Source organism: Bombus fervidus, chromosome 6, assembly GCF_041682495.2.
Source record: "Bombus fervidus isolate BK054 chromosome 6, iyBomFerv1, whole genome shotgun sequence".
NCBI classification, from domain to species: domain Eukaryota; kingdom Metazoa; phylum Arthropoda; class Insecta; order Hymenoptera; family Apidae; genus Bombus; species Bombus fervidus.
In genome coordinates this window covers 3,598,290-3,611,636 of record NC_091522.1, presented here as the reverse complement: position 1 = coordinate 3,611,636, position 13,347 = coordinate 3,598,290, and the positions used below count along the sequence as shown (strand labels likewise).

Below are 13,347 nucleotides of genomic sequence, written 5' to 3'. Positions count from 1 at the left end.
TCATACAGTTCTAGAATCTTGGTTTTAAAAAAGTAGTCAACACAATCCTTGAAATTCTCTTTTATAAGCACAATATGAAAAAGCAAAATTCAAGAATATACAGACTAAAGAAAATATCAAGCAAATCCTTGGAATTTTCTCTTATCTTATGATATTGAAAAATATAATACAATAGTGTAAGTTGAGAGAAGGAGGTCGCAGATAAAAGATTATCTCAATGAATCACTGTACTTTAATGTGTTAATTAAGAAAAATGAAAAATCGACGATAATTAATTGAATTTTCTATAGTATCCATATGATCGCGTGTTCAGATCACATCGGAGGTAAACAGACGCGGCGTATTCATTGACTTCTCGCCGGTGATCGGTATGTCAGAAGTACGCTCATAAACGCACACGAGCCAGTACTTAAACAGACAGTATATGAGTCAAGGCTGCGCAGGGACCCTTACCTACTTTTTCCTTTTACGGTATTGAATCGGACCGATGCATGAATGTATGGGATGTGGTGACCGATAAACTTACGCAAAAGATTTCGCGCGTCGACAAATTGCCTGGCGAAATTTTCACCGTTCCCATCGCGAACGCATTCCATTGAAATTAAGTCGTCAAATCAGACGATTACCATATAAAGACTGCGTGTTAAAATCTAACATAAAGATCAGGTATAATATTCAGCAGGTTTCCATGGGATCACTATCGCAATTACGTACGTGCGATTTTATAAAATGCTTATTTGCAAAACGCTCGAATTATTCGGTTAATCTTGAAATAATTACACAAACGACCAGGCTAAAAGCGTTGTCCGAGTCATTGCGAATTGACCATGACACGACTTGACTCAAGGAGACCGAGCGAGATACCTATAACTCCAATGCCAAAATTGTCGCCGCCTAATATTAGGATCTTCCTGCTGGAGACGCGATACACGAAACATTGTTACGATCGTGTATTTTTATCTTTCACACGTTATATTTCCGTCTTGCATATGGCCACGCAATTGATACCCGTTTTAAGAAATCTTTTCCACGAAGATTATCTTATCTGTCACGATAAATAATCTACGTATTATTGGGACCATCAATGGTAAGTTTTTTTTCTTTTCTAATTGGAATTAAGGTAATCTAAATTTTTATAACAACTTTGCAACAATTCCGGTGACTTTGATCTTGGTAACTATGGAAACTGGATCAAGGTATATCTTTTTTACTTACTTACTTACTTTGCAGTGTTACTTCGCTTCCTTCTTAGTACAATTATACAATTTCTGTCCAAAATCTTCTAATGATTTCTCTTTTTTTAAAGACAGTTTTAAGGATTGAATATTCTTTGAAGAATCAATTGATAAATAATTATTTCGTTATTCTGAAGATTTTCTGCATTTCCACTATCAGGGTATAAATCTCATATTCATAATGTAAAAATATGTATAAACTTTCTACTATTTGTGGGAAATAATTATCAATAATTGCGCTATGTATGATTTTATTTAACATATGGAATTTATAGTGAAATTTCTCAACACTTTTTTAAAAGTGGAATATTTTGTTGAGTATTAATGTCTCAAATATCCTTGTACGAATTTTCAATACAGTCACTTCCATGGTAATTATCAGCACGTTACTTGCTTGAGAGGAGGCGACAACAAAAAGAAAGAAAGACAGCTCCACTTTTCTTTCGATGCCTCGAATATGCCTGAAACTCCATCAAAGACTCCACTGTCTTTTCCCAAATACTCTCCATTTCGGATCGCTGCGTTGGGCAAGAGCTCTCCAGGACCCGAGTGAAAATAAGCGGCGGTCCGATCGGGCGTTGTAGCGTCGCCGATTCTAAAGATAAATTCCGCAGCGGTGTATGTTTTCACAAGCCCGTACGTAGAAAATCCTCACCGTGAGTCTGTACACGTATAGTGTACACGCACACAGACATACATACGCGGTGTGGTAGGGATAAGAGACGTCAGAAAACGAGAGAAAGAGAGAGAAAGAGAAGCGCGTCCTGGCGCGCGACGTCATCGTCGTCTTTTACGATCGCGAAGAGAGAAGCCCGCGAGAAAAGGTGGGAGCCACGACGAACGGTTGTAGCCGAAGCTTTCAGCGACCAGTCGAGACTTAGCCTGCGAGTCAGACGCATCCCAGACGACGAACGAACCTGAATACTTGCCCCGTGAGTAAGCATGTGCACTTTTTCCAGTCCGTACCTACGTCCGATGCAACGGCCTGCTCGAGTTTCGCCTTTCGACCTCGCGTGTCTTGCAGGACCTTCCTGGATCTGCTCGATCGTGACTCTCGTTCCCTCTAACATCATCAATGTGTGTGTCTGTCTGTGTATGTGTGCGTGTGTGTGTATGGGTGGGTGGGTGGGTGGATTGTGCGAGAAAAAAGTGACGTGAGTAGAACGTGCGTGTTTCTTTGGTGCGCAGGAAAGTGAAGAGGGTCGATCGCTGTTGGAGCCAGAAATCAGTTTTCGAATAGAGGCGGATGATCTTGCAGGTCGACAACGATTTTGCCTTGAAAAGCAGTTGAACCAAGTGGTAAATGAAACTTGGATCGTCTTATATTTGATTTATTTTCTTTTTTAACTGATAGAGATTCAATTGAGTTGAGAGAGAACCGATAAGTGGAACGTCTATCGAAATCGTCCGCATTTCATGCGAGCGATTTTAAAAAGCAATCGGTTATTATGCAAATTTTGGCGGTCGTTTCGTAACGTTCAAGTCCTCAACCCGTTGTCAATTGTGGATGCAGCCTCAGTTGGTATTTGCCAGAAAAAGTGTGACTCATAAAAAGTTTCAGGCATTCACGCGTAACCGCTGTGACAACATTGTCTCAGACTACCGATTTTCTTGCTGTGCCAGAGTAGACAGGAATTTCTAACTGCGAGATAGCAGATCGCGGTCACGATGTTGTTCCGGACGCTCGCTGATAACAAATTCTCGAAAGAACCAGTGCAAACGTTACTATACTCTGCTTTTGGTGTTCGGTGTAGGCGATCTATAATCTATAAAATGTTTTAAAAAGTGCATACTAATTTGTTCATAATATCGCATGGAACTCATAGTATTTGCAGTCATTTGATAATTAATTACTTCATTATCGCACTTGTATCGAATTTTAATTCAAGAAATTTATTAAACAAGGTTGAATTTCTATGTCACGAACTAGGTCGCATTCTTTTCGCACACAAATTTCTTATCTGCTCCAAAAAAGATGTAGAACGATCATCATCGTGACGTAGGTGGATTATGCAAAAATTTCCGCATCAAGTGTCAGAAATTGTTACGATAGGAGGCCTGGTAGGGAGGATAATTTTCTTTCGAGCGTAATCAGACACCGATCCGAATGTAGTAACGAAACTCGGCTGTGCGTAACCCGAAAAGGTTCGACGGCAGGCGACTAGCGACGATTCCACCCTCTCCTCTCGCGTGTAAAAATAACCCTCTCCTTTGATACAAGCTCCTTTGCAATCCGGCAGCTGGGCTTATTTTTTATCCATCGCTATTTCGACTGTGTGCTCCGTGACTTTCGATAGGCCTGACTTCATCACAATCCATACATTAAAAACAGAAACGGAAGAAAAAATCCCGACCTTCGATTAGGTATCTTTTCCCATTGTATCTTCTTCTTCTTTTTTTAATTTTATATTTCATCTTTGCAAAGACTTTATGATATATGCATATGATGGTGTCATCGGTTTGATTTCGAAGGTATTTAAGTTTCACAGAGTAAAAGTGAGAAGTGATGACACGAAGAAGTTCGTTTCTTCGGAGCATTGTGTCTAGAATTTCTGCTTCTTTGAACTGGTTGAAACTTCGTTTTCTTTCCTCTTCGCTTCTCCGGCATCTCTGATTACGAGCGAGCCAGGAATCGTGCGCATTCGTTCGTATAGATACCAATGATACGGATGCAGAGATTCATACACGCGTAGATTCAACGAGTACCAAGAAGTTCTTTAACCCTGCTACGATTCTCTAATCTTTTACGTTTCAATCATTCTCTCGCTCCAACGGAAAAAGAAGCTCTAATCAAATTAATGTTTTAAGAAAATCATTATTACGCAATAATGTATTACACAGTAACAGCTAATCATTCGTATCAATAGCAATTCTTTAATACCTTCCTCGTACTTTAGAAGTTGTCAAATCGTAGAAAAATACGATTCGCTTAAAAATATTTCAAAGAACACGGTAGGCTTGAGAAACTAAATTCAACTTTCTATAGTCTGACTATATCTTCCTTCTTCTCATTTCAATATCGAGTTTCACTTTAAAAGCTTAAAAAAGAAAAAAGAATTGGAAAGTAACTGGTAACTCTTGATTAACTGCTTCCTTAGAAATTAAATCGGATCTTTTATAATCCATCTCCGTGTGCTTTCTTTTCATTCCAATGCCAAATTTAGCGTCAAAACCTTAATAAAGAAAAAACAATCGAACAGTGACACTCACTGTTAACGTTCCTGATTAAAATTTCACTCTCGGCGAAAGAACTCCATTCTGAAAGCGAAACAGGATGGAAAAAACAGTAGAGATAGAATGATCCTGAAAGAAACAATGTCTGGAATGTTTCCACGAAGAAAATTAACCCGTTCGTGGCTCTGTCCTGCTGGCCGTATCGGTACCCTCTCGTCCTCGCGATGCATCGGTTTCGCTCGTGTAGTGAAACGAGCGCATAAAATGCGAAAGCAGCGAGCCCGCGAAGAATCCTCTCGTTTCGCCTTGGTTCGTCCTGGAGGATCGCATACCTGAATGTCTGACGTCACGAGAGAGGAAGAAAGACGGCCGGAGCAGCGAAGACGTTTGATTTTATATATACGGACACGGTACAGAGCCCGGGCCTTCTTGAGCAAGAACCTGTCTCTATAAATAGGATATCCGGTCGTTCGCTAATTATACTTCGATGCATGCTGTCCGCATAGCGAGAACTTGCACGAATTTGCGGCTGATCCAGCGATTTCTATGGTAATTACCGTCGCGTTGCGTTTTTAGGAGATAGCTTTGAGCTTCGACCTCTAAAACAAACGACAGGGAAGAGGAAAATAAAAAAAAGAAGGCTCGTCAAAAAGGCATGAAATATATAGGAGAGCGTTTCACGAAAAAAGAAAAAGATCAAATAATTAAGTCGCGGTTAACTGCAATCTTGATTCGTCTCACGGTCATTGAAATCTCCGGTACGATGAACGCGCGCGAACTCGATCATTCTCCTTGGGAATCGATCGAGTTATACGGACCGGGCACCAAGGGAGAATTAAAAAGTACAATTTGCCGATCGGAGATAAAAACGTATGGGAAGGAATACGGTTTACGTGCTCGAGAGAACGCATATTCGAGAACGTTAAGATGATAATGGAGACGTCCGTTGCTGTTCTAGATACGTTGTCTTTTTTTCTGGTAAACGAGTGAACAAACCAAACCGCCACCATGGACGCGATCAAGAAGAAGATGCAAGGAATGAAGCTGGAGAAGGACAACGCGATGGATCGCGCGTTGCTCTGTGAACAGCAAGCTCGTGATGCAAATGCGCGAGCAGAAAAGGTAAATGTTTAACATTTTCAGCATATTATGCGTTTCAGTTGGAGGACCCGAAATAACTCCTGACAAACTAGGAATAAAAAGTAGCCTGATGTAATAAAAAAATACCAAAAATGTCTGTTTACCTGCTTTGCTAAAATAGGGAACAAAAATAACGATGAAATAATCGTAAAATGATAAAAACGCGTTATACGATTGGCATCTGTTCAAAAACGTTAATTATAGATCTGGAGTGTTTATATCTGTTCTCTCTGCCATAATCATATATATGCAACAAATGTGTAATTATTTTTATTGCGTCAACTATTTGATTTATAACATTCTTTTGTCCAACAAAGGCCGAGGAAGAGGCGCGCGCCCTGCAGAAGAAGATCCAGACCATTGAAAACGAACTCGATCAAACTCAAGAGGCTCTTATGCAGGTCAATGCTAAACTTGAGGAGAAAGACAAGGCGCTGCAGAACGTAAGTTATTCGTAATATTCATCGTCAAATATTTTAACCTTTCACGGACAATTTGCAGTATATTAAATTACTTCATTTAGAAAGAGAAAGTTAGGTAATTGAGTACACTGATACTTGGAGAAAGAACAACAAATATCATATAAGAAACATTTAAAAAATAAACTCAACCGGTTTTCGAATATGAAAACCCGCCAGTCTTTATCAATCACCGCGTTGTTACCGACAGAATAGTGACGTTCGAGCGCCATCAGATGTCGCGACGATCGTGCGCAGGCGTTTCACAAGAAAAGAATAGGTTCTCCGCGAACGGAGCGCACAGTCGAGCATTAGTACGCGAAGCTGCCGCTTCGTTAGTTCGGCAGTGGTCGGCAAACTTCGGTTTCGTGTCGTAGTTTATGGTAGGGGTAACCTGGATCGAGCATAGAGCAATAGACGGAGAAAGAGAGAGAGAAAGCAAGAGCAAGATAGAAATCAGACCAGGACGGTGCAGAGAGCAGAGACCAACGTGTCTCCTCTCGTGCATGCGTTCGCCTGTACGGAACGGTGGTGTGTGTGCAACATAGAGAGACAGACAGAAGGACGTATGCGTGGCGCGGTGAGAAACGTGTTACGAACAGTGACAGACAAGATGGCGGTGTGTCTTGTGCAGTAGTAGGAACAGTGGTGCGTAGAGTACATTAGAAGGATAAATAGTGGTAGAAAGGGGTTAGGTGAAAGGTTTAGCAGCTGGATAGTATGGAACCAGCTCTTACGACGACCACGAGACGTCGCGGTCATCAACATCATCCGCGGTACACTACGCGTCGACGTATCGATGTCTCCAGCAGAGGACCCGCGCAGTGTGGCCCTGCTGATATCGTTAAAGATACGCCGATTGGTAACAACGAAACGCCAACGACTACAACGTCATCGAGACTCGATGAAAAAAGCACTGTCATTGGTACGGAGTGTTCGACCGCGGTGACAGTACCCACGATCGTCGGCTCGAGATGGTTCCAAGATCCGACGGCCACTACTGCATCCTCAAAAGACGTCAACAAGATAACGACCAAGCTCGAAGATGATGACAGAGAAAACATCCGACATAGGCTCGCGCAGTGTAGCCTGGATGTTCTCAACGAACGACGCGAACATTTTGTTCCTGGTAGAAACGAGAACGAGAGCTGTGACAGCTACGTGACGGAGCAACCATCGACTGACAAGCTTCGATTAAGGCCACGTGGGAACGAGATATGCAAAAACGAGTCCGACAACGAGACGAGGAGTAAAGAAACTTCACCGGAGCCTGAGCACGCGGTCGCGAGGGCTCGCGGTGACGGGAACTCTGACGACGAGTCGACCAACGTCGAGGAGGACCCTGAACTTGCTGAGCTTGCCAAGCTTAGATGTCCTAGCGAAAGGACCGAGGTGCAAGCTGAAAGGGAAGCAAGAAGAAGAAAGAGATGCGCGGATTATCCTGGATTAGCTTTCGGATGGTCCATATTCTCCAGCGACACGATGATGAAATTCGGTCTCATAAGGAACGAATTGCAGAATATTATGGGGAACCAACTGAAACGGGTCAGTATCGCATGATACATCGCTGATGCACCCGGTACATAGGTAAACGAGCGTGCTGCGTGAAGGTCATCGTATGACATGACCTTGACGCAGTTTGACGTCACGTTGGTCAATGGGTCCTCGAGGGGTCATACAGCCCTTGATAACGGAAAGAGATCATGACCAATGAAAATCTTGCTTTCTCTCTCGTACCATATTATACTACCCGTGTATATAATTCTTCATCTCTTTTGCATTTCTTTCTGTCGACTTTCCCAACGTTTTCGTCGAACGAGGTAATCTTCGTAAATTCGATACCTTATATGGTTGAGGACAGGATAAAAATACGCGCGCAGTTAGGTTAGGTGATCTAGTGGTTAACCACGGACCCCACGGTGACGTTACAGACCATTAAATCGTAGGTTGCTTGAGAAGGTTTACAAAGGAACATTGACGACTCTTGTTATTCTTTCTCACGTTTTAATTACACGCTCTTTTCTACCGACCATTTTGGAAAATTACCGAACCGCCACGAATGCTGATTAGAGAAAGGCCGATTAATACATCGGAATTCCAGCCGTTGCCAAGTGAAAATCGAAATCAGTTTGCATTATCGCGTACTAAATAAATGATATACTACTTATTGCGTTTAATAACACTTAAGAGAATCATTAGTAGCGCTTTTAGCGACAAACGACTTCTTATAGAACTTAACGATGCACGATCGTCCGACAAAGGATACTTATTGTATAGGGTTACTGTACGGAGACAATGGATGAAGCGTAATTCTTTCATCCAATATGATAAATGATATTCTTATTTAGCCGACTCCAAGCGACCGTACGCCCAGGTAATTCAAATTTTTCGATTATTTATGTACAATCACGTCCGATGCACATCATAATATGCGGCGTTCTTACCAATTCGTTTTTGGTTTAAGCCACACCTTTCCATTTAATATGACGCGTTCGTACAACGAGTGCAACATTGCCAAACTTGGAAGCTTATATTCAGTTTCATGAAGAACCTAACCTAAGCTGACCAAGTGCAATAATATATCGTAAAATAACATTATAATTGAAGTTTTTTGACGATTTTTAAACAATTTTAATATTTTTAATATCCTTGCGAAATAGGTAAAATAATTCAACAAATAAAAGATATCTTCGTATGCATATATACTTTTGGAACACATTTCCAAAAACAAACCCCACCCTGCACTGGTAACACGCGTTAAACATGAATAGCACTCGTCAACATTCTAAAAATACGTGGCTGTTGGTACACGGATCCAGCGGCTCTTTTATTCGACACTATGAGAGAACATTGCGTAAGCATAGCGCCCGGAACACGCTCCCACAAATCCGCTTCGTTATGAGCGTTTTATAAGCCGGTGACGATATAGAGTATGTGTAACACCGTTGCAAAATATTCATAACATATTGCACCGGAATTTGAAACGCGTTCTATACTTTATTGTCGACCTTTGAAACAAAGATCTGTTTCTTTACCCCGTTATCTTAGCCGATGTTTACACGTCACATTCTCTGCGATTTCACGGTAGATCAATGTGCTGCCATCTATACTTACATTCTTCGCATAATTCTGATGGACGAGTTTCTGGATTCTCGAACTTACATTCGAATTCAGTTGATTGTTCTTAATTCGATGCTAACCTGAGATTTGCATACCGTTTGAATTTATCGTAGAATGACTGAATATTAGAGATGGAGCTGCGGTAGTTTTTCATAAATGCACAATCATATATTTCTAGCCTGTTATTTATACTTTGTAGTCACTTTTTAACATATATGTAACTGTTTATTCTTTCTTCTGTAAAAAATACTACTGACATATAAAAAGAAGAGTATTAGAGATAATACGAGTATTAACTATACAGTTTGATGTATTCTGTAATTAATTCTTCGCGACGCAAACTAATAATTAAATTAATATGCATAGCCAGTCAAACTAGATAAAATGTATTTAATATTTAATTGAAATTACACTACATGAATTCAAATTAAGAAATATGATGCAAGCAAAATAACATTTAGTCTGATTTTTCCCGAAATTATATTCTTGTATAAAACAATTACGTCATAATTTATTAAAAATGTTCAATTAATGGTCTCAACTCTTATATGATGATATAATACAATAATTTTCTTGCTCTGGAACTTCATAATAAAATATATTACTATTTCCGGTAGCGCTTAAATCATATGATACAATCCGTTATTCGATTTGTCCATAATTGTGTCTTTATTAAATCTCTCTAATGCGTACAAAATGAATAACAATTTATTACTAGGGGTCACATAACCGTTATATTACTGATCTTTATTATCATTTAAATTTCCGCGTCACTCATCCATCTCATTCTACCTACTCATCGTAAAACCGTCGATCATCGAAAACGACCAATTTTAGGAAAATTACGTCGGTACTGGAATTATCATTGACGCATAGAATAAATGCGAAATGCCCCTCGCAGCGAATGAAAAGCAGAAGAAGCGAAACAACGCAGGAATTGTTGTCGACCATCCATTCGAACGGTTGGGCGCGCTCGCGACGGGCGCGGTATTTCCGGGGCTTTGCGCGCGACGACACGTCGATTGGCGTAGCGATACTCGGCGTGCGCATCATACTGTGACACGGTCTCGAAAAGAAAAAAATAACGATTAAATCAATGAACCGACTCTTTATAAATATAGGCGTGGTCAGATAGGAAGTATTTAAACGATGAGGTCAATTGCAATTTGATCAAAGGGAAATTTTCCACAAAATATCGTAGGAGAAACGTCGTTAAGGGCAAGGGACTATTTGACGTCCGCAGAACGGTAGCGCGCATGCGCGTACTGACCGGGGGCGGCCATCTTGCTTTCCAGTCAACAGCAGCCAGTGGTCGTCAGTGTACGACAGCTCGGAGGCTACGAAACTCTCTCTCTCGCACGGGTACCGGTCGTCTATTGTACCCCGATATACTTTGTCTTCGTACGTCGTGTTCACCGGCTGTCTTAGATCCTCTATTCTTCCATTTATCGTTCGAGTATTACCTCGATCCGCGCACCAGACTCGTAATCGCGATATTTACAAGTGAGAAGACGATAACACGCGCGAATATCCAGCAGCATGTCGACGCAAGTGCAGGGCACCCTTCTCGACGTGCTCAAGAAGAAGATGAGGCAGACCAAGGAAGAAATGGAGAAGTACAAGGATGAGTGTGAAGAGTATCAGAAGCGGCTGCAAGTGGAAGTGATACGCCGCGAGGAAGTGAGTGAGAAAATTACCTCAACTTCGTATTTCGTTCGTTTTTTCTGCCTACGAATTGGCTCGATACAATGTAGGGTTCTTTGTCGAGGATATTTTTCCAGCTTCCTCTGTTTCGAGTTGTTCCATTCTCTGGCATAACCTGACCTATCGTATGAGATAGCTCGTCAGTCTCGTCAATCGTTTCACGATGCTCGAACAGGGACGTGAATTAAACGCACAGAAGGGAAGAATTCAGTGAGGTTTGTCAATTTCGATGTCTGATTTAACAGTCATACGAAGTGCACCGATCGCAAAGCCAATCGATTCATCTCGTGATCGACTCATTGTGCGGTTAATTTCATCGAGAACACGTAACGAACTGTACGGTTCACGGCGTGTCTTTACCGGAAATATGGTGCTCAACTTCACTCGGTATTCGTCTGGAAAAGTATCGATCGGTTTGCGTGAGAGAAACTTGTTATATTGAAGAAAAATGGATACATTCTATCGAACGACATCACGTTTCGAATATTTAACCTAAAAGATAGGATAGTAATCATGTTCAAAGTCGATGGACTTTCGATGGAAATCATTTTCACCTTTGTACACGAAACGCTGGAGCCGGCGTCCACACGGCTATAGAATCGATCGTGAGTGTCAGGCAGCCAGGCACGTCGTCGTCAGGCTGGGTTGTGCCTCTGGAGAGGGCAGCCAGGGGGATATAGAAGGGACACCGACTCGACTCGCACTCGAGACATTCTTGATACAACAAGGACCGGCTTGAAAACTTACCTCTGTCGCTACTCTCCATCCTTAATCAAACAATCCTTCGTACATTCGGAAATGTTACGATAACGCCCAGAACTAATTAACCGTGCGCAATGCGCTAAACCAATGTGTCCCTCGTATTCACGGAATGGAATCAAGGGGAATATCTGGTCGACTTCTGTGTACGATCGTATAATACGATCTGATATATTCTTTCGAGAATAATTACGTTTTGTCATTATTCTGCGTCATTTATGAAAAAAATGAACACGAGGTAGATTATTTTGAAGATTATAATTTTTGATCATCTTTTTATAAATTAAGAATTTAGAATATTAGGTAAGAATTTATATCTGATTGGTTAAATATAATTGATCAAAAATATTCAGGTAAATATGTGCAGTGTCTGTAATTGTAAGAAGATTAAGAACGAATGAATATTCTAGGTGTAAGCTAGTTCATCAGCCTCGATTTCTACCACAGTCTCATTGTCTTTACCCTTTTCTTTCTCTGATGGTCTGGTAAAATACACAGCTGAACGCATAGGTGAATTTACATCTGGGCTGAAGATGTTCCAGTACATTTCAGAAAGGTATTACAAGTAATTCGAACATTCGAAATGTGAAATACACATTTTTAATTTAAATGTAAAATTATAAATCTGCTTGTTTTCCATGTATTCTATTATCATGACATTTTTAATAGACAGTTCAATGGTCCAACAGATTCCAACACAAGAGTACGATATATTGAATGCGTAACTCGTTGTAGTTCCAAAGTTGAGCACCGGTAACAGAAAAAACATTGTTTTTTTTACCAAGAAAACATTACTGACCATACCTGCCTGCTCGGTGTTATTTACACTAGTGATATTTAAAATCATCAGCATTGGGAGTCGATGATTTTATTTTCCTGCGGAGACCTTTCGACCCTCTGTTGAGGAAGCCTGCCACAAACTAATATCCTGTATATAGTTCTACCATGACTAACCTCTGCAAAATTATCGATTATGAATGAAGTAATCAAGTCACAGTATCATATATGATTTAGTAGAACATTCTTTCATCCTAGAGTATGGAGAATGTCTTGAAAAATATGTAACTTAATCCCTGAAAAATTCTTCATAGGAAAAGAAGAGACTTGGAATAAATCAAAAAAATTATTAATAATTCAACTATTTGAGTAGAAAATATACTCGATATCTACATGTATGTATAATATGTATATAACATTTACTATAGATCTATAGGGCGAAAAGCTGTTCAATTACCAATAAATTATCTTTTGTATATTTACACTCATTATACATATCATATTAATTATTTCTAACTCCATTCAGTATCTGCTAGTAGAACCTCTGCATCTTTTAATCCATCCTATGAAACAATTGCCAAAATCTATCCTGATAAAGAAGGAACGTTTATAATCAAAATTATCTTTTGTATATTTACACTCATTATACATATCATATTAATTATTTCTAACTCCATTCAGTATCTGCTGGTAGAACCTCTGCATCTTTTAATCCATCCTATGAAATAATTGCCAAAATCTATCCTGATAAAGAAGGAACGTTTATAATCAAACTACAGATATTCATACAAATTCATATTTCTGTGAATTTTGTATATTTTTGTATATTGTGTATGTACGTATATATTTTGACATCTTTAAGTTTCTCATAAATTTACAAATATCCATAATCCAGCCATAAGGATTCATGTAAAGGTTAATTAGGGCGATTCTTTTGTCGATTAAAGATTAACCTTGTATAGTCTCCTAAAAATGTCAAT

At 40.0% G+C, this 13,347-nt stretch overlaps 1 protein-coding gene across 23 annotated transcripts in view; it reads left to right on the top strand.

Annotated features, from left to right (window-relative positions):
• The first annotated feature begins 2,010 nt into the window (after window positions 1–2,010).
• Tm1 (tropomyosin 1) overlaps window positions 2,011–13,347 on the top strand; it is a 37,537-nt gene continuing 26,200 nt past the window's right edge. For 5 of the 23 annotated variants that reach the window (XM_072005689.1, XM_072005686.1, XM_072005688.1 and 2 more), the window contains exons 1-3: window positions 2,011–2,167; window positions 5,368–5,531; window positions 5,867–5,992. In XM_072005689.1, the coding sequence (XP_071861790.1) occupies window positions 5,418–5,531; window positions 5,867–5,992 (240 nt within the window). In that variant the 5' untranslated portion in view covers window positions 2,011–2,167; window positions 5,368–5,417. Of the gene's footprint in view, window positions 2,172–2,417; window positions 2,535–3,485; window positions 3,600–5,367; window positions 5,532–5,866; window positions 5,993–6,293; window positions 7,553–8,238; window positions 8,609–10,409; window positions 10,808–13,347 lie in introns of those variants that run through there. The other 18 variants (XM_072005679.1, XM_072005674.1, XM_072005682.1 and 15 more) reach the window with 17 other exon arrangements.